Source organism: Chamaea fasciata, unplaced genomic scaffold (assembly GCF_029207755.1).
Source record: "Chamaea fasciata isolate MVZ Bird 193981 ecotype frontalis unplaced genomic scaffold, bChaFas1.0.hap1 SCAF_23, whole genome shotgun sequence".
NCBI lineage: Eukaryota > Metazoa > Chordata > Aves > Passeriformes > Sylviidae > Chamaea > Chamaea fasciata.
This window is the reverse complement of record NW_027094108.1, coordinates 3,126,828-3,152,049: the sequence shown is the minus strand read 5'-3', so window position 1 is coordinate 3,152,049 and position 25,222 is coordinate 3,126,828. Positions and strand designations below refer to the sequence as shown.

At 55.1% G+C, this 25,222-nt stretch overlaps 3 protein-coding genes across 3 annotated transcripts in view; 1 reads left to right on the top strand and 2 right to left on the bottom strand.

The window, feature by feature from the left end:
• Positions 1-2,462, top strand: part of MEGF6 (multiple EGF like domains 6) — a 79,417-nt gene extending 76,955 nt beyond the window's left edge. The window contains exon 36 of the mRNA XM_066202901.1: positions 541-2,462. Within this exon, the coding sequence (XP_066058998.1) occupies positions 541-608 (68 nt within the window). The 3' untranslated portion in view covers positions 609-2,462. The remainder of the gene's footprint in view (positions 1-540) is intronic.
• ARHGEF16 (Rho guanine nucleotide exchange factor 16) lies at positions 2,442-13,282 on the bottom strand. The gene is given in 16 exon segments (XM_066202903.1): positions 2,442-3,718; positions 4,224-4,325; positions 4,702-4,775; positions 5,156-5,335; positions 5,657-5,805; positions 6,178-6,270; positions 7,102-7,176; positions 7,927-8,056; positions 8,411-8,563; positions 9,028-9,188; positions 9,605-9,661; positions 10,310-10,479; positions 10,910-10,961; positions 11,544-11,949; positions 11,951-12,115; positions 12,980-13,282. Coding segments are annotated over 16 exon segments (2,154 nt in total). The 5' UTR covers positions 13,027-13,282; the 3' UTR covers positions 2,442-3,578.
• Positions 13,283-15,692: 2,410 nt separating this feature from the next.
• The window catches only part of PRDM16 (PR/SET domain 16), a 286,534-nt gene continuing 277,004 nt past the window's right edge, over positions 15,693-25,222 (bottom strand). Inside the window, exons 15-17 of the mRNA XM_066203262.1 lie at positions 24,884-25,114; positions 23,376-23,550; positions 15,693-21,235 (exon numbers count right to left, since the gene is read on the bottom strand). Coding sequence (XP_066059359.1) covers positions 21,101-21,235; positions 23,376-23,550; positions 24,884-25,114 — 541 coding nt within the window. The 3' untranslated portion in view covers positions 15,693-21,100. The remainder of the gene's footprint in view (positions 21,236-23,375; positions 23,551-24,883; positions 25,115-25,222) is intronic.

Sequence of the window (25,222 nt, the reverse complement as noted above, 5' to 3'; positions counted from 1 at the left end):
ACCCCGGGGCAGAACCCGAGGGGAGGCTGTACCTGTGCTCAGGATGTGGGTCCTGTCCCGGGCGTTGTGTTCGGGAACAGTAAATCAACTCAATCCTGTCACTTAGGTTAGCACCCACCTCTTCCGAAGCCCCTCGGTTGGTCTGTTTGCTGTCACTGCAGCCACCAGGGAGGTTTATGAGGTCTCAGAAACAAAGCTGCTCAGCAGCCTGACCACAAATGTGCCCCTGGAAAAGCCAAGGCACAAATCCCACTCTCTAATGAGCACGCTGGAACAATGATCCTGTGCACCAACCACAGTGGAAACCCCCACACTCCTCATTTCTGCCCAAATATCACTGAACCTGTTGGCTCAGAGTGACCCTGTGTGGGGGGCAGGAGGGTCTGACCCAAACCCACGGACTGGGACCAGTGGTCCCAGCTCCCAGTGAGGAGGGGAATGGGGAGGAGGCTGTGCCCCCACGCACGGGGGATGTGGAAGGTCAGCCCTGCAGCAGGGCTGCCCACAGCAAGGACTGACCTGTCCTGTCTTCCCTTCCAGCCACGCAGTCCCTGCCACCCACCAGGCCACCACCACCCCTGGAGGGGCTCTGGCCAGCACAGAAGTAGGAGCAACTCCCTTGGTTTAACCAAGCAGCCGCCTGAAGAAGCCAATGACCTGAAATGAACTCATTGAATGAGCCACAGGAGCAGTTCTTGTCTCCTGACCCCCCCAGCTGCTGCTTTTGGGGTGGTCTGAGTGAGGCTGAAGTGCCCAGTATAACCAGTTCACTGTGCCAGCGCGGGCTGGCCGTGAGGACACGTGTGCCCACACCAGTGCATGCCTTTGGCCAGAGGCCAGATGACCAGAAGGGATCAATTCTGGTCAGGGGACTGTGGACTTCGACAGCTTGTGACACATTGCTGGCCTTCAACTTTTGGGTGCTGGGCTTGGGGAGGGGGCTGAAATTGTGGTCCAAATCAGGTATTTATGCATCAATATTTATGGGAAACTGCACCACAGTGTTGTCAAGACTGATGGCTGACAGTGCCTGGCTCTCCTGGGCCTCCTGTGGATGCACCACCTCACTTGAATTATTATTATTTTTTTTTTAATTTGAATTTTCCATGGTGTTTTACTGTAAATGACCATTTGCCAGGGTCCAGCATGTAGGGCTCCAGCACTCACCTGCAGAGCTGGTGCCTCCTTGCTGACAAAACAGGCTGTGCTGGACAAGCTTGGCAGGGGCCTGGAGCCTGTTCTTCATGCCAGGAGTTTGTCAGTCCATGGTGCTGCCCGTGTCACTTACTCCAAGAAGAAGGAAGCCTCAATCAAGTGTGGCAATCAGAGATACTGCGTGGATGGAGACAAAGCACATCTGGTCGATGGAAATCCCAGCTGGAATGGCCTTGCCCAGCCCTGAATCCTGAGTGATGTGGCCATTCCAGTTGTAGCCAGGAGCTGGCCACCTGCAGCAGTGGAGGATGTCACTACTGCAATGTCACCACACCACCCTGGCCAGGGCCCAGGGCCCCCTTTGTCTGTTTGCACAAAGCTCCTGGGCAGGTGAAGCCACTGCCAGAGGAACCCAGCTCTGCGGAGAAGAGGAACAGCCCTGTCCCGTCCCGTCCCGTCCCGTCCCATCCCATCCCATCCCATCCCACCCCACCCCATCCCATCCCATCCCCACTCCAGAGGCTGCAGCACAGCCCTGCCCAGGCACTTGGCCTTTAAATTATTCTCACAGGGGCCAACTGAAAATAATAAAAGAATTGTTGCTTTTCCTGATGGAATTTATTTTAATCTGTATATAACTTGTAATTTGGGGCTAATTCCTTTCTTATTTTATTTCTTCCTTGACAGTATTTTTTTTTTTTTTTGCGTTAGATATCATTCTTGTGAAGAAATCATGTTAATATAAGTATGTAGTGAAGGACCAAAATCGTGTTGTTGAGGTTGGATGTTGGATAAGCAGGGAACAGGAAGATTTTTGTCCATGTGCCAAATGACCCCAGTCAGTGCTGCCAGTGGTGCTGCCAATTCTCCAGACAATCATCCCTCAGCTCCCCTTTGCCCTGAAGCTCCTGGGGCATTGGAGGAAGGTTCCAGTGATTGGGAGCAGCACAGCAGGAGGAGGAGGAGGCCGATGGAGACGCTCTGCCTCGATGGCCCTGCTCCAGGAGAACATGGAAAGGGCCTTAAACATGGGGCTAGATCCACCCTGTCCCATTCCAGCTGCAGCTCCGTGACTCCTGGCAGCTGCTCGGAGCAAACCACGTGTCTGAGCATGGCACTGCAGCAGCCCTGTACCTGTATCTTTATATTTTGTTCTTTCCCTGTTCATATTTTTTAATCCAGTTCGTTTGCTTCCTCTTTTCTTGTACTGCCTCCCTTTTTGGATCTTCTTTATTTTAGCACTGATGAAAAAATGTTACTTTCTCCACAGTTAAAAGAAATAAACAGAAAGCCTGGCTGAGTTTCTACTTATCTTGTCTGTCTCAGTCAAATTCACCTGACAGCTGCTCCAGGTGACAGCAGGCTGGCAGGAACTCTGGAGGGTGTTCCACGAGACGCACATGTTGTGTGAGAACATGCAGAGGCTACAGCAATGCCACCAGCAGAATGAAGTTTCTTTTTAGGGCTCACAGTTGGGACAACCTGGTTCCTCAGAGCTGTCATGCTCAGGGACACCCACCACTAACAGAGAACACGTGGTTCATTGGTGTCCAAGAATTTATTGTTACCTTAATTTATAGTTTACAGTTTAATCAGAACAGACATCAATGAACAGACATCAGTCAGAAACTCACATCAGTGCTGCCCCTGTGAGTGTGAAGTTGGCAGTGTAGGGGGCTGGCTCACCCCAAAGTTGTAGCTGCCATGTCCCCTGAACAGGGTGCAAGGGGCTGAGCTCCCTCCCCAGTTAGGAGGAGGGAAAGGCAGGTGGGAGTTGCAGCACTGCTCCTCATCCTGCCTCTGCTTCCCCCTCTGCCTGGAGTACATCCCCCTCCTGGCCCCAGAGCTGACTCCATGGGAACAACTCTGGCATCAAGTATTTCATCAAGTGACGGAAAGGTATCGATCACCTCACCTGTGCAGGGCACAGCTCTGCCCAAAGGGCCCAAGAATTATTGTGGGAGGGAGAGACAGAAAAAAGATGAACAGGAGCACAAACTGAGTTGAGGAATAAGGCAAGCACCTGGATTTAAACTCCTAATGATCCCTGACTGGGGTGTGCTCTCCCCACACCAGGTGTGCAGCAGCTGCTGGTCCAGCTGCCAGCAGGGACGGAGATGGTGGCACAGGCACCTCAAAGCCAAGAACAGCTCCAGCCTTTCCAACCTGAGCCAAGCCCTCGGCTGCTCCCGGAGCCCGTTCCAGGTCACCAGCGCCAGCCCTGCCAGGAGTGCCCCGTGCCAGCTCTCCCAGAGGGAGCTGCTGTGTCACAGCTGCCACTCGCACCCGTCCTGGCCGACGAGATCTGCCACCCGAGACAAGCACAGCTCAAGAAGAAAGGCTGTGCTGCTGCCTCCTCTCCGTGGGCTCAGTGTGCAGAGGTCTGGAGCTCCCTGAGGCAGAGGGGTCCCTCGGGGCTGTCCCTACACGTCGGTCTCGATGCGCAGCCGCTCCATGCGCCGCACGTTGCCCTCGGCGGCCACGCGGCTCGTGATGGGCCGGGCACAGGCCTGGGGGAACCAGCCCCGCTGCCCATCCCGCAGCCGCTCCCCCCAGCACCAGCCTGGGAGAAAACAGAGCCAATGTCAGGGCTGGGAAGGACCATGGATCCTGGGGGAACCAGCCCTGCTCCCCCCAGCACCAGCCTACGAAAGAACAGAGAGGGTGACAGGGCCACGAAGGGCCATGGATTCTGGGGATGCACCGCTCCCCTCCCTGGAGGTGCTGGCTAGAGGCATCCAGGGATGGCAGCTGAGAAGGTTTCTGATTTACTGCCTGTTCTGGGGGGTGTTTTCTCTCACTTCTGATGCTTCTGCTGCTGGTGCCAGCCACAGCCTGCACACAGGAGTCATCCCAAAGGAACACAACAGCTGCCCATGGCAGTGCCACGTCCTTCAGCCCCCCAGGACCCACTGTCACCTGCTGGGACACAGCACCAGCCAGTGCCACAGGTCTCACCAGCTGCCAGGGCTTCCTGAAAGCTTCTGCAATTGCTGAAATCCCAGTTCCCGGGGATCACTGAAGGTTCCCCCTGCCCCAGCCCCAGCCCCACGCTCGCCAGCACTCACCGTCCTCTTCCCCCAGCACCAGGACAACGTCTGCCTGCTGCAGGGACAGCTCATCTGCCTCCTTGGCCAGGTAGGCACGGGTGATCTCCACCTGGCTCAGGTCTGCAGGACAGGGGACAGCAGGGACAGTGAGCAGGCACAGACCCTGCTCTGCCAGGACCCCCCAGCTGCCCACCCAGTGCTCCACAGCACAGCGTGCTCCATTCCCTCCTATCCCTGCCCTTTATCCCTGTAAGCCTGTCAAACCTCCTTCAACAGCTGAAGGCATTTCTGGAATTCCACTGTGCCTCCCAGGGAACCTTTTTAAGGTTAATTGTGACTGATAACTTCATGGGAGGCAACTCGTAAGGAGCAAGGCGTGGGGGTTTCCTCTCCATTGGCAGGTGTGGAGGAGAACCAGGCAGAAACCTGGGCCTGCAAATGCTCCAGGGTAGCAGGGAATCCCAGCAGAGCCGGGCTGCCCTCTGGCACACGGTACCTCCTTTGGGAGTGGTGTCAGGCTTTTCCTTCTCTCTGTGCATCAGCGCCGCCATCCACCGGGCCCGGTCACTCCTGCCAGAGGGAAACACAAAGCAAGCATTAGGACAGCATCCCTGTGGCCAGCAGCAGCTGGGACACTCCCAGCAGGATGAATGCTTTCCAGGGGAGTCAGATTGGACCAGCGCTTGATCAGATTGTTCAACGTAAGGACAGTTCCCAAGTGGCACACACGGCCCAGCTGCTTCGCTTCACTTGGACAGAGGAAGCTGATGTGGGAATTATATGAGAAATATTAGAGAGAGGAAGGAACAGAGCCTGGAAGGAGCCTGTGCACATCCCCATTTCTGGGAGGAGGAGCATGGAGGTCAAGGGAGGCTTGCAGAAACCTCAGAGGATTCCCAGGGCACCAGTTCACCCCATGAGCCAGAGCAAAATCCCAGAGTGGCACTTACAGCGTCTCTGCCGACAGCAGCACCTCCTCCCGCCGGCCCTCGCTGTCCTTCTCCAGCACCACTCGGAGCAGGTGCCCACCAGCCTTGCCAGGAGGAGGGGAGGGTGGATCTGAGCTCTCCACCTTCTCCACGGTGACCTGGTCCAGCGTGGCATAGTTCATGACCGTGTAACTCTCCTCGCTGCAGCACAGACGGGATCAGCGCCTCAGCTGCGGGGTCCAGGCCACCCTCCGGCTCCCAGCCCGGCACAGGAGGCTCAGCAGGCATTGCCAGAGCAGCCTGGAGCTGATGCTCAGGGTGGGACACGGCTCTGGGGACTTGCTGGCCACCCACCCACCGAGGCAAACCCATCAGTGGGACCGGGCGCTTCACTTCTGGCTGACAAGGGACACCTCCAAAAGGTGAAAACAGAGAAACCTCACGAATTTCTATGGATTGTGCTGCTTGGGAAATTTGAGTTTAATCCCCTAGCTGTTCTCCAGGGAAAGGCAGGGCCCTCACCTCTTCTTCTTGGTGAGGATGAGGACGTCGTTGAAGAGGAAGAGGTGGCAGAGGCGGCCGGCACCGCGGCGGAAGATGCCGGCCTCCTCCGAGAGCAGCAGCTCCCCTCGCTTCAGCAGCCACCGGGACACGGAGATCAGCGGGAAAGGCTGGAACAGCGCCAGGAGAAGGCTCAGTTTCTGCCCTCCTCACCAGCAGCAGGCAAATTCAAGGCTAGAAGTGAACCTGCAGTGGCCCTGGGGTCAGCTGGGATGGACACACCACATGGTTTTTTTTAAGTGTCTTTTAAAAGGGATTTTTCCGGGGGGCAGGTGGAGCAGCTGTGCACCCACCTCCAGCACACCCAGAGATGCAGCCCCTGGACCCCAACAGAGGGTGACACTGTCATGGCTTTACACCCTTCAGAAACTGCCTGCATCCAACAGCCCAGTCCAGGCTCCCCAGAAGGATTCCCAGCACAGGTCTGACCTGCCCCAACAGGCCCCAGAAGACTTCCCACCACCACTTCCACAAGACCTCACCTTCTTCTTCCCGAATTCCAGTTGTTTCTGCAAGGTGTACATCTGCTCCGTCCTCTCCATGGCCCGAGCTCCCTCATTGCAGCTCTTGACCAGCTGGGAAGAGAAAAATATCCCAAGGGAAGTGGAGAAGGGTTGGACACTGAGCCCATCCATCTCCCACACCACCCCCAGCATTAGGGACTGTCCTGCTGCCCTGAGCAGGAGAGACAGGCAAATCCTGGCACAGGCTTCAAGCCAGGTTTGGGAAAAGGCAGTGGGATGCCCTCCTGGAGAGAGATGGCACATGGGCTCTGCCTGGAGAAGGACTCAAGTGAACCTGCACCAGAAGTGAGGAGCAACAGGAAGAGGAAGAATGAATCATCTGAGAAGAGCTCAAGGCGGGAGGATGGACAATCCCACAGAGGGGAGGACTCTGCTTGGACGTGAGAGCAGGACAGACTGGGAGCAGCAGGAATGTGCTGCCAAGAGCTGCTCTTCAGGGGGATGAAAGGAAGAGTCACTACTGGCACGGTGGTGGCTGCAGTCCCCTTGGCCTGTGTGACTGACCAAACGATGGGAAAACACTGGGAGATGAGATCCAGGAGCACGGACAGTGCACAGCTCCTGCATTCCACACTTCCCTCTCTGCTTCATTCACTGCCCTTTGCCCAAATCCCCAAAACCACGGTGAGAGTTGTCTCAGGAAAGACAAAGGTGGGCCAAAGAGGAAAGAAGAAAAGAGGACAAGAAAAAGGAACGAACCAAGATCAGGTGACAAAGGCGAGAAAAGAAGTGTTTTCATCCGGCAGCTGTTTGGAGCAGAGGAGCCTCAAGTGAACTGAAGATGCCGGGAGGGAAATGAGGCTGGAATGGCAGCATTGGATCAGTGCTCCAGAGGGCTGAGCTGGCAGGAGGAGAGCTGGAGCGCTGGCAGCTGGGCCTCACCTTGCTGATGGCCTTCACAGCGCGGGTGGCAGCTCCGTACGCTGCAGTGCGTGCGTTTGTTTTTTGCTGGACGGTCTGGAATTCCAAGATAAGAAGCTTTAGTGACATTGCACCACAGAGAAGGGAGCATCAGCCACTTCCCCAGGATTTCAGGATGCCACAGGCTGATTGAGCTGTTCCCAATGGTCAAAGGAAGGTTTGACAGTGCTGGGAGATGTGAATCTGGGGGTTTCGTGTCTGATACGTGCCTGGCCACCCCCTGGCCCTCACCCCTGCAGCCCCCCACAGACTGGGAGCAGCTACTGGAAATCCCACATGCAGCAGCTTGGCCATTTAGAGCAGATGTCCATGAAGAATGCAAGACCTGCTTTCCATTCCTGGGCTGCCTGACCACCCATCAAGCAGGACACTTGTGCCACCCCACCCTGGGACCCAGACACAGCACAGAAGAAGCTCCGGTCGCTCAGATGGGTGGCACCAAGACATGAAGTGGTATTCACAGAGCTTTAAGCTCCACACCTGATACCACCCAGAGAAGCAGATTACTCTGGATATAAATCACAGAATCACAGAATATGCTGAGTTGGAAGGGACCCATTAGGATCAACTCCTGGCCCTGCACAGGACATCCCAAGAATCCCACCAAGTGCCTGAGAGTTATCCAAATGCTTCTCCTGGATACAGGAGCATCCAGGCTCAGCATCCAGGGCCCAGCTCCAGAGGGCTGGGGGTCCAAGCAGAGGCTGTCCCGAGCTCAGCAAACAAAGGGAATAGCAGAGTCACCTCTTAAGAGGTGCCAAGCAAGGCCACCGTGTGACTACTTACATCTAAGAGCAGAGGAAGCCGTGTTACCCTCTGCATGGGCAGAATGAGAAATGAGATCAGTGGCAGGCCTCCACACTCTGGTTTCCTTTCAATTTGTTTCAGGGTCTCTTTAAATAAGGGGTTTGTGGTTCTGGAATGGGACAAGAAAGCTCCATTAACTCCGTTCTTCACTTGTCAGGATCTTCCAGCAGCTCTCCGTGCATGGGAACTGGACAGCAGTGATGGCACTGCCTGGGGTGCTCATGGTCACTCTGCCAGGCTCTGAGTGCCCAGCTGGGCAGAAACGGGACTGATCCCACACCAGGTGGTGGAAAAGCACCCACAGAGAGATGGTGAGCCCACCAAAGGTGGGTAAAGCCACAGATGTACCAACAACAGAGCCAGACTTGGCCTGGAGATGAACAAGGCCCATCCGTGTCCCTGTGTGCCCCTGTGCAATCCCTGGAGCCCGGAGCACCTTGGCCAGCCCAAGCCCTGTACTCACAGCAGCTTATCCAGTGTCCTCTGCTGATAGACCTCATTGGAGCAGTAGCTGATGTAGGGGTTGAAGTGTTTCGAGGCGTGCTCCTCCACGATGTCACTGATGTCAGGGATCAGGAGATGTTCCTGGTGTCGCTTCTCCAAGTCTTCAAAGAAGCTGAGGAGAGAATTTAAACAACCTCACCACATGACTCACTAGGGCTGGACAAACTGAATGTTCCCACTGCAGCTTTTCCCCAGTTTTCCCAGGGGAGATGGGGCCTGGATCCCTTCTGGCAGGGCAGCTCCAGCAGTTGAGACACCCACACCTTCCCCAGAGGCACACGCTTCCTCCATGTGTGGCGGATCCCTGCTCCACCTCAGCCCTCCATGAGGTTTAGTTTCTGCCCCATTGGGAAGCCACAAGCCCTCAACGCCCCCACAGCCATTCCCAGGGCTGCTGCATCCTCCTCCTGCTGCTTTCCCACACGGACACAGCTCGTCCAGCACCAGCCCCCAAGGCATTTCCTCCCCACCTCCCAGCAAGTACCTCCCAATAATCCAAGGGATAGTTGGTTTAGCACTGCAAATAAAAAGGTCAGGGTCCCCTCCCAGGCCTGCCTGGTCCCAGGCCCCACTTGCCTGGTGCTGACAGTCAGGATGTCCCCGATGTTGGAGAAGAGGTGGTGGTGCTCTGTCTGAGTCATGGTCTCCTTCAGCTCCTCTGACCTCATGAAGTGGCCCACCAGGATGCTCAGGCTGTGCATGTAGGAGTACTCAGAAGTGATGATCTCAAACATTGCCTGGGGAAAGCAGGGAAGATGCAACAGCATAAACCAACTGCACAAAGCTGGGAGTTAATTGTTAAATCTTATTAATACTCCTTTGGCACAAAGCCACTGGAAATGACTTGGCTCCATGCTGGTTGGCTGTGTCACTTCATGCATGGCCTGGCCAATACCAATAATCCCAGTGTGTTTTAGGACACCCAGTTGTTAAAAAGCCATAGCATGAAGATATTTTCCTTTCCCATCAGCATCCAATGGAGCTGCCTGTTTCCCCAGTTTGTGCGGGTGAGCCCTCCCAGCACTGCCCAGTCCTGGAGCAGCTGGAAGCAGCAGCACCATGAGCTGAGCCGAGCCCAGCTCCACCTGGAGCCGACCCTGACAGAGCCACGTGTGTCCCACAGCCTTTGGTGCCTCTCCCGGGCCTCTCTCACCTCCTGCCGCTTGCGCTCCTCGGGGGAGATTGTCTGCAGGATGCCGGATTCCAGAACCTGTGGATGAGCAGGAATGATGGTCCTTGCACGCCCTCTAGTGCGGTCTGGGGCTGTGTCAGCCACCCCACTGCACAGCCCACCACCACACACCACCAGAACCCAAAACAAACCATCAGAAACCACCAGACACCACCAGACACCACCAGAACCCATCACAAACCATTACAAACCATCAGAAACCATCACACATCATCACAGCCTGTCACACACAATCAGAACCCATCACAAACCATTAAAACCCACCAGAAACCATCACGCACCAGCACAGCCCATGACACACCATGACACACCATCACAACCCCTCACACACCATCACTCACCATCACCACTGCCCATCACCACTCGCTCCTGCATCACCCCCCGCAGCACCACCTGCCCCCCCAGCCCCCAGCAGCTGGCTGCTGCCACTCCCTGGATGAAGACTACTCTTCCCACAGTCTGCAGGGACAGCCCAGCAAGGAGCATCCACCTTCCCCTCAGCTGTGGGTGAAGCCCAACCACAGCAGCACCACCTGCACCAACAGCCCTGGGCAGATCCTGCGTGTCCCAGCCAGGGCTGGACAGCCCAGAACAAGCCAGTGCAAGGACTAACGATGTGGAATTATCCCCTCACAAGTCCTGGACCCTCTGGGCTGCTGTCCCTACCTCTGGGAGCTGGCTCCAGGTGACCTGGGCCGGGCGGTAGCTCTGCACCACGATAGCAGCGCCCAGAGGGGACGGCTCCTCTGGCAGGGGCTCCTCCAGCAAGTCCTCGTCTGACTCATGGCTGACAGAGTTCAGACCTCTCTCACGGATCTCCTGATACAGCCGGGGCTCTGCGGAGGACAAGACACGAGGTCAGCACAGCAGCTTCTCCCAGCCCACGGCTTCCCTTCCCACCCCGGCTGCCCTGCCCTGCTGGCCACGAGCCACGAGTGCCAGCAAGCCCGGGTCAGAAATTCCCTGATGAGGTTGGACTTTGCACTGCACTGATTGCCCAGCGGCTCCTGCTCCCAACAGCCTCCCACAGCTCTCCCATTTTCCCTGGGAACCATCCATCTGCCAGCATGGCAGCAACTGGAGCGTGATCAGCCCCAGGAGTGGCGTGGCAGGGCAGCAATGCTCCTGTTGCTTCGGGGAAACAGAGACAAAAGCCATGACCCCAGGCCATGGACAGGGAGCAGCTCAGCGGGGAAGGGCCTTGCAGGGATTTGCTTGGCTGAGGCAGAGGGGGCAGGACAGGGGACAGGGGACAGGAGCACTCACGGTCCTTGAATGAGCCACCACGCTTCTGCACCCGCTTCCGCCCCAGGGTTCTCTGCAAGGGCAAGAGGAGAGCCTGCTGCGGTTACCACACTTCTGAGGCCCTGGGAAAACTCTTTCAGGAAAAGGGGGAGTTACCTGTGCCAGTCAGCCCACACCACCCTGTTCCTTCAGCCTGGCTTTTGTCTGAGCTCTGTTTGCCTTACCCAGGTGACTCAGCTTTCACCTCCTGTAACCAGGGTCACGCTCAGAACCATTCTGTACCTGCACTGCTGCTGCCAAATCTCTCTTACACCTGGACTTTGCCTGCTCTGGAGTCTCCCTTTCCCCAGTCGTGCTTCACCCATGTTTGTGTACGACTGGAGCCGCTCTCAGGGCCAGCCCCACCCTGCAAACATCCCGCAGCCGCCTGCCAAGTGTCCAGCTCCACTCCCCACGAAAGCCATGTCAGCTATTCCCGGGCTCTCCAGGGACCTGCAGCATCTGCTGGTGACATGGAGCTTGCCAAGGCACCAGGCTCAGCAGACCAGATCCAGAAGTGACCAGAGAGCTGTTGGCCCTACAGCTCCTCTGTCACCTCCAGGAAAGCAGGACCTCATCCCTGCCTGACGCAGCTGACAGTGGGTGCTGAACCCACCTTGCTCCTGCCGGGGCTGCGGTTGGGCAGGGTGCTGCCATCCTCAGACACGGGTTTCAGTGAGGGAGAGGCCTTGGCTGGCTCCAGCTCAGCTCCTGGGCCCTTCATGGCCGCGCGGTACGACATGTTCCTCAGGTTGCGCTTGAGGGCCCCTCCGCCATCATCCTCATCCTCCACCTCCACGGCCAGGACAGGGACGGCCGCCCGCTTTGGGTCGGGGCTCAGGGGCTCCCGGCTGGCCCCGAAGCTCTGGTGGCGGGAGGGGCAGTTCTTGGGCTTGGAGGACACGGCCAAGCTTTTGGGAATGAGCTGCTGCGTTCCCACCTTCAGCGCGGCCGGGCTGTCCGTGCTGAGGATGATGCGGCGGGGCTCGGCCGAGGTGGGGGAGGACAGCGGTGACAGGGGGGGTGGCATTGGGAGCCGTGGTGGAGCTGTTCTTCCCAGGGACACAGCTCGGGCTGGGGGGCTCCGGCCGCACTGGGTGGCATCGGTACTCCAGGAGCAAGGTCTTGTCATCCACAGAGCTACCAGAGGAGCTCCGAGACATGGCGGTGGCCCAGGCGAGCAGCGAGCTGAGGACAGACAGACAGACAGGTGGCTGAACACCTCCCAGTGAGGCAGCAGGAATTTACAGCTGAGCCACGGGAACCTTGGGACAGCGCAGGACTCGGCCTCCGCCTTCCCAGGTGCTCCGCAGGCAGGGCCTGTATGGACACACTCGGGATGCTGTCACCGCCCGCGCTCCTCACGGGGACACCCGTGTGCCAGGGCCAGGCTGGGGGCTCCAGGACGTGGCCAGGAGCAGCCAGGCACTGGGAGCAGCCAGGCACTGGGAGCAGCCAGGCACTGGGAGCAGCCAGGCCGTGCCACAGGCACCGGGCAGGCTCAGACCTGAGCTGGGCAGACCTGCAGCCTCCTCAAGCCCTGCTACTGCCACACCTCCGTGTTCCCTCACTCCCCTTTGGGGTGCTGCCAGACACCACAGCCGCTCTGCACCCTCCTGAACGCCACCTCCCCCGGGCTGTGGAATCCCCGGCGGCGCCTGGCCGTGAACCCTGTGCTCCTCCAAGCTCGTACCTGCCCCAAAGCGCGCCAAGGGGCGGCTCCATGCCGCCCACAAAAACACCTGCCCCAGGCCCTGGGGCTCCCCAGCCAGGGTTAAGGTCACTCATCCCCTCCTGTGCCACACACAGAACCGGGCACCTACAGAACTCTGCCCCTACAGAACAGACAGAGCGTTTTATGTCCTCTGCCTACTACATAACTCCAGGAGAAGCTATGGTTTAGTTCCCCTCAACTGAGATCCCATTGTGTGCCAGTGCCATGTCCAAGCTGCTCCCTTTCAAAGACCAGGAAACAAACCAAGGCTGGACCGTGCTTTTCCCTGCATGAATGACTGGCAGAAGGACAGCACAGACCCATCAACAACAGCTCACTTGACAGAGATGCTGCTCATTCCACTGTCCTCAGATGAGGGACACATGCTCTGTGTCCAGAGGTCTGCCAAATGTCCCTTGGACGAGCAGAGCTCCACATTCCGCTCTTAACCCCATCCTGGCTGAGGATAAAGCTCATCCTAAGCCGTGGCAGCAATAAACAGGCCTGAATCCAGAGGGTCCGGGGGTCGCAGCATCCATAGCTCTCGGTGCTGGGGTGGAGAGAGGCTCGGTGACCACGCAGGCCGTCGATCCCCCGGGCACAGGCACCGTGACCTCGGGTACTTCCACCCCTGCGTGCCCAGGGTTGCGGTGCAGGGGGCAGGGCTCTAACCGGGTGGGATACAGCCCTGGGAAACACCCAAACCCCTCTGCCATGGACCCAACCACCCCCCGGCATCGCGGGGCGCTGAGACCCTCGGGGACAGCGGGGACAGAGCCGCGGGAGGACGAGCCCGGAGGGACGGGACAGCCGGTCCCCGCCGTCCCCTCCCCGGAAGGCGCTCGCAGCCGCTCGCTCGGGGCCGCCGCCCGCACGGCCGCCCGGGAGCTCCGGTGCCGGTCCCGATGCCGGTGCCGGTCCCTCCCCGGGGTCCCCGGTCCCTCCGCAGCGCCCCCGCCCCGGCCCCGCCGCGCCCGCACCTACCCGCGCCCCTCGGAGCCAGCGCGGCGGCGGCGGGGCGGGGAGGGCTGGGAGGGACCGGGAAGGGCTGGGAGGGACCGGGAAGGGCTGGGAGGGAGCGGGGCGGGACCGGGGGAGGTGCTGGTCCGGCCCCCGAGGCCGGGCCGGGATGGAGGTGCCGCTCGGAGGCCGGAGCCGCAGCCCGTGTCCCTCGCGCATCCCGGCTCCGAGCAGCGCTCCGCTCCGTGCCGCGCCCCGTCCCGGGGTCACCCCGGCCTGTCAGGGATGAAAATTAATTAAGCGTCTCTAGGAACAGTGTTTTGCTGCTTCTTGATGAGTGTTAATCGGGTGTCTGCGCGGAGGGTCGCTGCCGGCCCTGAATCTCGGCATTCCTCATCCCCTAAAGCCGCCTCTGCGGGGTCACTGAAGGCGGGGGGATAATTCAGTGTCGCTCTCCTGTCACGTTAACGAGTGACAAACGAGTGTGCCCCGGCTGTCCTCGGGGTCTGGCCGACACACCCTCGGTGTTTCAGCAGCCCGGGGACTGTCCCTTACTACAGGCGTGTCTGATGCTCGCTTTAGTCGGGTGTTCAGTGGTCAGAGGTAACCTCGGGCGATCCCTCCGGATGCACAAAACGTCACTTTCGGCTGCTTTTGGACGCTGCAGCTACTGGGAAAGAGGATCTGAGGGTCAGGCTGCTGATAGCTGTCCCGTAACCCAGCTGCGCAGTAAGGCTCAACAGTGCTCTGTGTCTTTACTGGGAACAGACTTTTCCTTGACCTTCTCTTTTGCCCCCCTGTTCTGCTCCTCCCCATCCCCCAAATGGGGCCTTTTTCTCCCTTGTTTGTGGTGAATCTCAAGCACTTTGTGCATGACAAAGTCCACTTGTCAGCAATATTCTTTTAAATGCCTCTGTTCTCTCCACTCCGGGGCCTGCCTGACAATCGCCCCATTATCACAGCTTTCTTATCCCATAGATTTTTTATCCTTTCCCTCCGGGGCTAATAAGGAGAAAGGCTCCAGCGAGAGGAGGGCTCCTACTCAAGGGTTCAGCTCCGAATGAAACCCTCCCGATCTCCGGGGAAGGGCCATTATCCCGAATGTGGGACACCATCATTTGATCACCATGAATGACTTTTTGAAGCGAGGCCATTCATCAGTTGTGTAATGGGGTTTTTAGCTCAAAGACCCGGCTTTCAAGTAATTTCTGCTCCCAGGGTCCCCTGGAGCTGAACCATCTGACCGCTATCACTGGGCAGTTCACTCACTCTGTGCTCTGGTTGTGAAAAGAAATATGCTTGACATTTTCCATCATCTCACCGATGCCCAACAGTTTCTCCCACCCTGGAATATTCTCACTCTTCCCTGTGCAAGCATCCCACCCCTTCAGTGGGATGTGAAGCATCTGCTTTGCACTGGGGAGGCCTCGAGTGCTCTGTCCAGCTCTGGGCCCCTCGCAGGAGAGACACTGAGGGGTTGAAACATTTCCAGAGAAGGGCACAGAGCTGGGGAAGGGGCTGGACAAGTCCTGTGAGGAAGGGCTGAGGGAGCTGGGGGGGCTCAGCCTGGAGAAAGGGAGGCTCAGGGGGGACCTTCTGGCTCTGCACAGCTCCCTGGCTGGAGGACAAGGGACAGGATGAGAGGAAACAGCCTCAAGCTGTGCCAGGGAAGGTTCAGGTTGGATATGAGGAAGAATTTTTTAATGTTAAAGGCAGCCAGGCCTTGGAAGGGGCTGCCCAGGGAGGTTTCGAGTCCCCATCCTTGGAGGTGTCCAAGGAAGTGCTGGATGTGGCACTCAGTGCTCTGGGCTGGGTGACAAGGGGGGGATTGGGCACAGGCTGGACTGGACCGTCTTGGGGAGCTTTCCCAACCTTAATCATTCCGTGGTTCCATGATTCTGACCTCAGCAGCAAGTGGGGTGGCCATAATTTAATTTTTTGAAGCTCTCTTGAATATTACAAACCACACACACATGACATCAAACCCCACAAGTACCCCAGAGCAGCAAAGCCAGACAGTGACACAGCCAATGTTCTCCATGGTTATTCCATGGAAAGAAGCTCACGGGACCACTGCTTATAAAAGCACACAGGTTTATTGCATATCAATCTCATGTATAAATTCATTGTAGCATTGGAAAGATTACATTTGGTATACATTCCTATTCTACAGCATTAACCTCAAAATCAGCTTTTTCTATTCATTATTTTAAAGGAATTTCTCTACACAAGTACATTTGTCTTTTATCACAAGCATCAAAATGAAATTTGTAAAATTGCCTTTTTTCTTTTTTTTTAATTATTTTCTACACTTCATATCTTTTATTTCATTATGCTCCCAACAAAGCGATTTCATATTAATTAATAACTGCCAACACTTTTTCTTTCTTCCTTGGCAGTTCGAGGCTTCGAGCCTCGGACGCAAAAATCTAATCACATATACAATAAGTGCATCTACGGAATTTTTTTCTTTTTAATAAAAATTTCACAAACGGACACAATAATGACTGCTAAACACAAGTCATGCACAGTTTACTTATAAACATAACAGAAGCAATATACAATCAAGAATGATATGGAACAAGCACCATCCTCTTTCTCAATGTTTTTTAAACATTATATGAAAACCAGACATTTACAATTGATTTAAAAAAACACTATACAGGTCTAAAGGAAAAAAAAAATCCAACCTAAATCATATCTGTTTTGTAACAATGGGAAAAGGAATGACATAGGATGCACAGATTTATGATTCTTGCAAGCACAATATATATATGTTTTAAATTACATCTTCTGCAGGCTGGAAATGACATCAGGGCAAAACATCTCTTGCTTTGAAGAGAGCAACGAGAATGTAAAATACACTGAGAATTACTTTCAGAATTACTTTGTTCACATGTGAATTGCACATTTGGAAAATCAAAGCTGCCTTTTTTTTTTTTTTTCTTTTTCGTTCTTTTTTTTTTTTAATTTTAAATTTTTTTAAAATTTTTTTTTTTTTTAATTTCTTCTTCCAAAGTGGTAATAAGAATTAACGACAGAAGAAAGAGAAAAAAAAAAAGAACCTCGGAATCATTCAAGAACGTTTTAGTCACAGTTTCACTCAACACTACGGAGAAGTTTCATGGCTTTGTGAGAACACTACTGACCACCGGCGAGGAGCAGAGGGTTTTGCCCTTTGTGTTGCCAGCACTGACCCGAGTGATGCCACTCCCACCCTTGGGGACAGCGCTGCCACCGCGGGCAGGGTCCCCAGCGCTGCCCCCCCGCCCCCCGCCACACACACACACACACACAGAGTACAGCACGTAAAAAACCGAGTGGGAATCAGCAGATTGACCTGGGCGGGGGGCACGGGGGGCTCACGATCCAGTGCTTTGATGCTTTAGAGTCAAACACGCTCACCTCATTGTGCAAGTGCTTTCGAAAGGCTCTGTCCGCGCCGCGACAGCCAGGAGCTGCTCCCGGGAGCGGCCACTGAGTGTCTAAGTGCTGACTGGGGAGAGGGCAGAAGCTTCCTCTGTGCTGTCCCAAGGAGGACAGGAGCCCAACAGGGTGTTTGTCCCGGAATCAGCTGAGCACGCCCGGCTGGTGTTTGTTCAGCCCCATTTGGGTTTGGGCTCCCGTGTGTTGATGTCCCCATGGCGCCCGGCGAGGCAGGGCCTGGTGGCCACCTTGGAAAGGTGCCTGCCCAGAGCAGCCTGAGCACCAAAGGGCACATCCCAGGGAAGAACCCAGCAGCCCAGCAAGAGATCTGGGTGCCTCAACATGTCCTGCAGGACCTGGCACCTCAGCACATCCCACGGCAGAACCTCAGCTCATCCCACTGGAGAACTCCCAGCTGCCCGTACCAGCCACAGTGATCACACCAGGACCAACCACCAGCTCTGAGCTGGTGGGAAGCGGGGAATGCACAGACACGAGACTCACGTCCTCCTCCCCGACCAGCTCAGGCAGGAAGGTTCAGCTCTGGCCAAAGCGAGGGCCCGTCATGGAGCACCAACACTTCAGCCCTGCGCAGCTCCCAGCCCTCCCTGACCACTCCAAAAATATCCAGAGCTTCTCCTTCTCTCCTCTGTGCTGTTGTGGGGTGAAAATACTTTAAATAAATAGATTCTACACAAAGCTCTGGGTTTAAAACCACACCTGGAGCGGTGCCCTGGCTACCAGACACACCGCAGCCACTTCCCATCCCTGCCACCCTCACCTGCCCTGGATCCCAGCGTGTCCATGGGGTTGGACACCACAGCTCCACGTCTCACCAAAGCTCCAGAGCTTCCCCAGCACTGGGAAGCCAGCAGTGCTCTGGTAGCAGAATGTCCTGGACACAAACCTCTGGGGAAGCAGCCTTGAAAAGACGAGATTCTCTGCTAAAGCAGCAAAACGGAACCTCCACACCTGCTGTGAGCTGCAGCACGTTCCAAGTGCAATCCAATGAAAGGTAGAGATTAACAGAGGTTCAGTTCAGAGGCTTCCTGTTTCTTTATCTTAATGGGAAAAATTGAAACTTGTAATCAGTGCTAAATTAAAGGAGTCAGGAGACCCTACAACACAAGCTAGAGAACATGGGGAGAAAACCGAATTAGGAAATATGAAAAGAAAAAAAATCATTTAATGATTTTAAACCCTATATTTTTAATGTCCTCAATCCCTGGCTGGATAATACCTCCCTATCCTTGGCCAGGGGCCCTCAGGATATCCATGGAGAGCCAGGATGAGCCTGGGGAGGGGGACGGTGACAGTGTGAGCTCAGTCGGAGCAAGCAGCTGACCAACTGCTTCAGGAGAAATGACACAACTGGCAGCAGGGCTGACAGAGGGACGGGGAGACCACAAATACCCCAAATAAATGCCCACAATAACACTCGCATTCTTTAGTACTGGCCCACATTTTGGTGTCCAGCTCACTGCCACTCCCTTGGCTGCTCTGTCACCTCCCCGTGCTGTGGAGTGCGATGCTGACCTGCCCTAAGGTTTCTTCAAGGGTGAACAAACCATGGTCAGAGCAGACAAACACTCACTGCTGCCCACAGATCCTGTTCCAGCACAGCAGGCAGCGCCTCAGGCCCTGCCAGAGAGATGCTCAGACACGTGGTTTGCTCCGAGCAGCTGCCAGGAGTCACGGAGCTGCAGCTGGAATGGGACAGGGTGGATCTAGCCCCATGTTTAAGGCCCTTTCCATGTTCTCCTGGAGCAGGGCCATCGAGGCAGAGCGTCTCCATCGGCCTCCTCCTCCTCCTGCTGTGCTGCTCCCAATCACTGGAACCTTCCTCCAATGCCCCAGGAGCTTCAGGGCAAAGGGGAGCTGAGGGATGATTGTCTGGAGAATTGGCAGCACCACTGGCAGCACTGACTGGGGTCATTTGGCACATGGACAAAAATCTTCCTGCTCCCTGCTTATCCAACATCCAACCTCAACAACACGATTTTGGTCCTTCACTACATACTTATATTAACATGATTTCTTCACAAGAATGATATCTAACGCAAAAAAAAAAAATACTGTCAAGGAAGAAATAAAATAAGAAAGGAATTAGCCCCAAATTACAAGTTATATACAGATTAAAATAAATTCCATCAGGAAAAGCAACAATTCTTTTATTATTTTCAGTTGGCCCCTGTGGGAATAATTTAAAGGCCAAGTGCCTGGGCAGGGCTGTGCTGCAGCCTCTGGAGTGGGGATGGGATGGGATGGGATGGGGTGGGACAGGAGGGGACAGGGCTGTCCCTCTCCTCTGCAGAGCCGGGATTCCTCGAGCAGGGTCGGCTCTCAGGCTCTGCCTACCCAGGAGCTTTGTGCAAATACATGAAGCAGCTCGGTCACACCGCCTGGTGCTCTCAGAGCCTTGGGCACTTTCACAGGATGTTGTGGATAACCAAAAAGGGTAAATTTTCTTGGGAAACACACTGGTGCTGCTAATTTACCTCTCGTTCGCTCTGTACCCTGGATGCTTTCCTGTGGGGGCACCCTGAGGCTCCCCAAATCAGCCTCACTTGTGCTCTCGGGTGTAAAGCTGACTTGCAAAGCTGTCACAACCAGCTTCGTCTCTGCTTTGCTCAGGGAGCTGGTTCTGTTGTTTTGGCCTGCTGCAACGAGACTTCTCACACTGGACTGGCTTAGAACCCTCCGTCTGCCCTTTTCCATGGCTTTCCTAACCATTCCATAAAGGAATGTCATCTCCAAATTCCCTGCTCCAACAGCAGATGGGAATTGCAGTGGAGAACAGCCCAAAGCCCACGGGATTTGTGGAGGCTGCTGTGTATCGGTAGAGAAGATGAGGTTTTGAAGTGAGTGGAAATCACTCATAAAAATCTCTGTGAGAAATTTTAGAGTCAGAGAGACAACTGGATTCTTATCTCTGTGCTCTGCACCCCTCAGGCTGCTGGAGCATGGAAATATTCATCTTTCTACTTAAATCACAGGCCAAGCAGCAGCGGGCGGAGCAGAAGGAAAACCAGGCCACAGCAACGGTGTGAATCAGAGATCTGTGCCACAGATACCATCAGCACGGGAGTGATGTCACCCTGAAACCCCCGGGAGGTGACACAGATGTGTCCCAGCTGCCCTGGGTGAGGTGACACTTGCCCAGCACGCGTTTCCTTATGCACAGCCGGGGAAGGCTTTGCCTTGTGACCCCTGTACTTGGGGAAATCCAAGCATTTCCAGGAGCTCCACCAGCCTGGCTCTGTCCCAGGCACTCCCAGCCCACGCTGGGCTCGCAGGTACCAGGAGGGGCAGGGAGCTCTCCCAGCCTCGCTCAGGGCACAGCCGACCATCCGTGTCCCTGTGACACGCCTGTCACCCCAACCTCAGCACTGTGCCAGGCTGGAGATGTCTCAGCTGGGAGCTGCACGTGGCTCATGATGACTGCAGGCAACGTGGCCTCACCTTGGAGGGAGGAGCTTTGCACTGTGCCAGTGTTTTGCTGGGAACAAAGGACAGGACGGGGTTTCTGTGGGAGCGCAGAATTCCGAATGCTTTCGGGTGGGGGTCAGTTATATGGGTTGAATTTGCCTTTCTCTGGCATAACTCCAGTGGCTGTGTCAGAACTGCACCAGGGACAGGTCACACCTGGCTCTCTTCCCTCGGTGCTTCACCATTCAGCTGGATGGGAAGGGAATGCTGCCGTGTGGCTCCAAGCTGTCATTCCTGCTCAGGCTGTGCTGGCTCAGTGACACTGGTTTGGAAGGTTGGAGGGGCCAATCTTTGATTGCACTGTTGCAATTCGTGTCTTGCTCACGCTATTCCTACGGGCTGTGAAATCCTGGGGCTGCTTCAGGGTTATCCAGTTTGGGAGAGGTTCATTCTGATAAATTAGAAAGGAAATCTCTGGAGAGATAAAAAAAATGCAGGACGTGTAGGTCGGATGCGACAGGTTTCCTTCTCAGCCCAAAGTCCAGACGACTCCCTGAGGCCCTCTCATCCATCTTCTGCTGGCTGGGATTTTGCTGGGATGGCTGCAGCACCACCTGGGCTCCGGCCAGTGCCTTGTGGACCTCTCAGAGGTGGTTGATGGGGTTAAAGGTCCCCGACTCTGAAGCTGCTCCTGCCATGTCCAGCCAAGCCCCCAGAGAGTTCTGGGAGGACGTGTGGAGGGGAGCGTTCTCAGACAGGGACAGCATCATTGCATAAGCCTGGGGGAGAGAGGGATGCCAGGACACGAGTGAGAACACAGCATGGAGGAACACACAGCACCACCTCACCCTGCCCACCTGAGCCAGCAGCATCCTCTGTGCTGGGCTAAACTCACATCCACGCTCTGGGATGGCACCCACGTGAAAAAAAGACCAGATTTGTCATGGTTTATAGGGACAGTCAGGAGAGACCATCATTCCCACTGTTTTCACAGGAATGAACCCATCCTTCACTGCCTGTGCTCGGTCACAAACCTCCACAAGATTCCAGGCTCTGCTCCCAGGGGAAAGCAGCTGGGGCTTGTTTTTTAAAAAATCACATCCCCAGACAAGCCAGTGGCTCAGTGAGGCTGGGCTGGGGCAGCAATGCCCAGTGGGAAGTGGTGAGCAGCTGCTCATCCTGACTTGATGCCAGGCAGGGCCCCACTGGGGATGCCAGGGTGGATATTTAGGGATGTGGAATTCTCATTGGCATGGCCAGTGTGATCGGGGTGGGTTTATTGCTGCAGTGAAACCCTTAAAAGTGTCTGCTGAGAGAAATGTGGCGAGACTTGTTCGTCCTCTAACAAACTGCTGGTTCCTTGTAACAAATCCTGCGTGCTGGTGGCTCTCCCTCCACCAGGACACAAGATTTGTCTCACACACCTCTCTGTGCCCTTTCTCAGCCCACACAAGTGATGTGAGGGCTTAGGCAGAACATAACCTCATACAACAGAGAGGAAAACCAATGTCATTGTCACCCATGGCCTGAAAAAGAGGAGGACACTGTCCCCACCCTCCCCACCTCCCTGGCCCAGGGAAGAGATACAGTTTTGTGGTTTTATGGACACACACACTTCCAAAACGGCTTAAAGCTAAGCCAAAGGAGTGCTGTGCTGCTCACACTAAGGTTTTACACTACTGCCAAAAGACAGGTCAAATTATTTAAGTTGCTTATTGTGATTCAAGTGTAAATCAGAGTCAAAACTCAAAAATAGCTTCCCCCATCCAAGCACAGGCTGTAGCAGGGTGGTACATTGGAAAAGAGCAAGCTGCTCCCAGAGAGTTAGTGCATTTGGGATGTTAGTGACAGGACACAGGGAAGAGTCAGGAAAGTGGCTTATGTTAAACAGGCATCACCCCAGAAAACTGCTGTGCTGTCTCTTCCAGCAGCCCCTCCCCAGCTTCACTACTGGCACCCACTATGAAGGAGGGCGAAAATGTCCAAAGTTTTGGATGATGGTAATTCAAAATCATGTTCTGCGTGGTGGCTGCACTAAGCAACTGCTCTGCTGGACATTTGAAATAGATTTTGGGATAAATTCTGTTGCCTGAGGGCCAGAAAGGGCCTCTGAGGTGAGAGCTGTGCTCATCCCCCACCAGGGACTCAGTGTCCTCTCTCCAGCCCAGCCTGCTGAGGTAACTTCACTGAACATTTGTGGGAATCCTTGTGGAGGGATCAAGACATCAACTCCATAAACCCAGACTGGGTATTTTGGCTAATGAAAAAGCAGAAAGCACACACAGATCTGCTCCAAACCTCCAGATCTCTCTCAGAATTCCAGTAATTCTTAGATGCCATTTCCATGGTTTTTTGTGGGTCTAAACTGGTCTGGCTCACCGGGTTGGGTTTTTTCTTTTCCATTTCCTGGTTTACTTTTAGAAATCAAGGAGGTAAACAAGGATACCCTCTAGACATGCTGGCTTGCAAGTCCTGGATATATTATTGTCTTTCACACTTGTTTTAATCAAACCCAAGGGCACCTTGTTGCTGTTTCTGCAGACCAAACCTCAGTGGTTACCCAGAGAAGAGCCACCCCAAAGTATAAATAAATAAGGACTCATAAAAACATTTATACAGACAGATAAAAACACACAGATGCCTCTCTCTTCCTGTATCGCCCCGTTCTCACTGCACAGGCTGAGGTAAATCCACCCAGAGGTGATGCCTGCTCCCTTCCTCCTCTATTTCAATTTAGTTGCAACAAGACACATTCGCGTGTGTGTTAGAATTCCTGCTGGGGAGGGGGAACAACCTTCTGGAAGGGGAAAATGACCCTCTGGAAGGGGAAAATAACCCTGGGCTGGAGGAGGCCAACTGCTCCCTAATCCTGCTCTACACGCTGGTGGCAAGCTAGGAAAATGTTCTGGATATACCCACCTGGTTTTTAGCCTGCCTGTACAGAGTCTGTTTTATTGCCTCAGAGTCTAAGGTGGAATTAAACACATCCTTAACTTCAAATGCTTCCTCGGCTGCTTTGCGGAGATCCAGCCCCTTCCCAAAATTCGGCATCTGCTCCAAATCTAACAGGCCGGCTTCGTCCTCCTCAATACACCTGTACCAATGACCAGGGGAAGGGGTGACCTGTGTTAGCTCGTCTGGCCCAGAGCCTGCATGCACCACCCACGGGGGCTCACCAGCCACATGCGTGAAGGGATGGACAGACGGACACGGACACCACACGGGATGGGAGGAGGAGTGAGGAAGAAGTGGAAAGCAACGAGCAGCAGGTTCTTGTCTGAGGTTCTGCGCCAAGAGCAGCGGGGTTTTTAAGCTGGGTAAGGCATCGCTCAGTGTTGTGTGGCTTGTGCTGTGGATACCTCCAGAAACTGGGGCAAACTGCAGCAGAAAGAGAGCTGAGCCTGTGCTGTGTGCAGCAATCTTTCGTTTTGAGGGTGTTCAGACCTCACTTGACATTGGGGGAAAAAGTCCTTCACTTTTTATAGAATAATGGAATCTCATTTCGTTTGGGAGGGACCTTTAAGATCTTCTCATTTCACCCTCTGCCATGGGCAGGGACACCTACTATCCCAGGCTCCAAGCCCTGTCCAACCTGGCCTTGGGCACTTCCAGGGATGGGGCAGCCACAGCTTCTCTGGGAAACCTGTGATCCTTCCCTGTGCCAGGGCCTCACCACCCTCACAGTTGGGGATTTTCTCTGAAGATCAGATCTCTGTCTCTCCTCTTTCAGTTTAAATCCACTCCCCCTTGACCTGTCACTCCAGGCCCTTGGAAAGAGTCTCCCTTCATATTTCCTGTGGCTTCCTTCAGGCACTAGAAGGTCACCTTGGAGCCTTCTGTCCTCCAGGCTGAACAATCCCAGTTCCCTCAGCCTTTCCTCCCAGCAGAGCTGCTCCATCCCTCTGATCATCCTGGGGCCTGCTCTGGACTGTATCCAGCAGCTCCACGTCCTTCCTGTGCTGGAACCCCGGGGCTGGAGGCAGCTCTGCAGGTGGGGTCTCACCTGGGCAGGGCAGAGGGGCAGAATCCCCTTTTTGCCGGAGCTCTTAGAACTCCACTTGAAGCCGAGAATATTTTGCTACAACTCAAAGGGCCATAGCAGCACCAAAGGCATTGCACAGATGCCTCTTCCCTTGCCCTGACCAGAGTTTCGGAGAGAAAAATGACATCTGCTGAGCTGTGGTACCCTGAAAACTCTGGGTTTTGTGTCTGTTCTCTTGCTCCAGGCTCCTCAAGCCATGACTATCATTCCAGACTCTCCTTGCAGTCCACTTGTCTCGTGTCCCCCAGCGCGGTGAAATGGAATCTGGAGTGAAGGTTTGAATCACACCGGAGGCATGGCATGGCTTGGAGAACAAACCCACAGCACTCACGATGCACCACGGACACGGGCAGGGGGCTGAGCCCCCCGGGCATGACCCCCTCACCTTCGGGTGTGGTCAAAGCTCATGGTGAGAGACGTGGGCTCCTCATCCTCCTCATCCTCGAATGCTCCCCGGGGCTCCGCCGTGGGCGACGCCGTCTCGTCCTGGGACTTCCCAGTCAGGCTGTCGTCGTCTTCCTCTTCCAGTTCTTCGTCCTCATCGTCCACATCTTCTGTCTTCTCGTTTGCCAAGCCGTGGCACTGGGAATTGCCATCAATATCCTGGATTTCTGGCCTGAAATGTTTGGTTGAAGGGCAGGGAGGAGGAGAAGAAGAAGAAAGAAAAGGAAAAAAAAAAGATGGCAGATGTTTAAGTCTTGTATTCCCACTGGAATGCAAGATT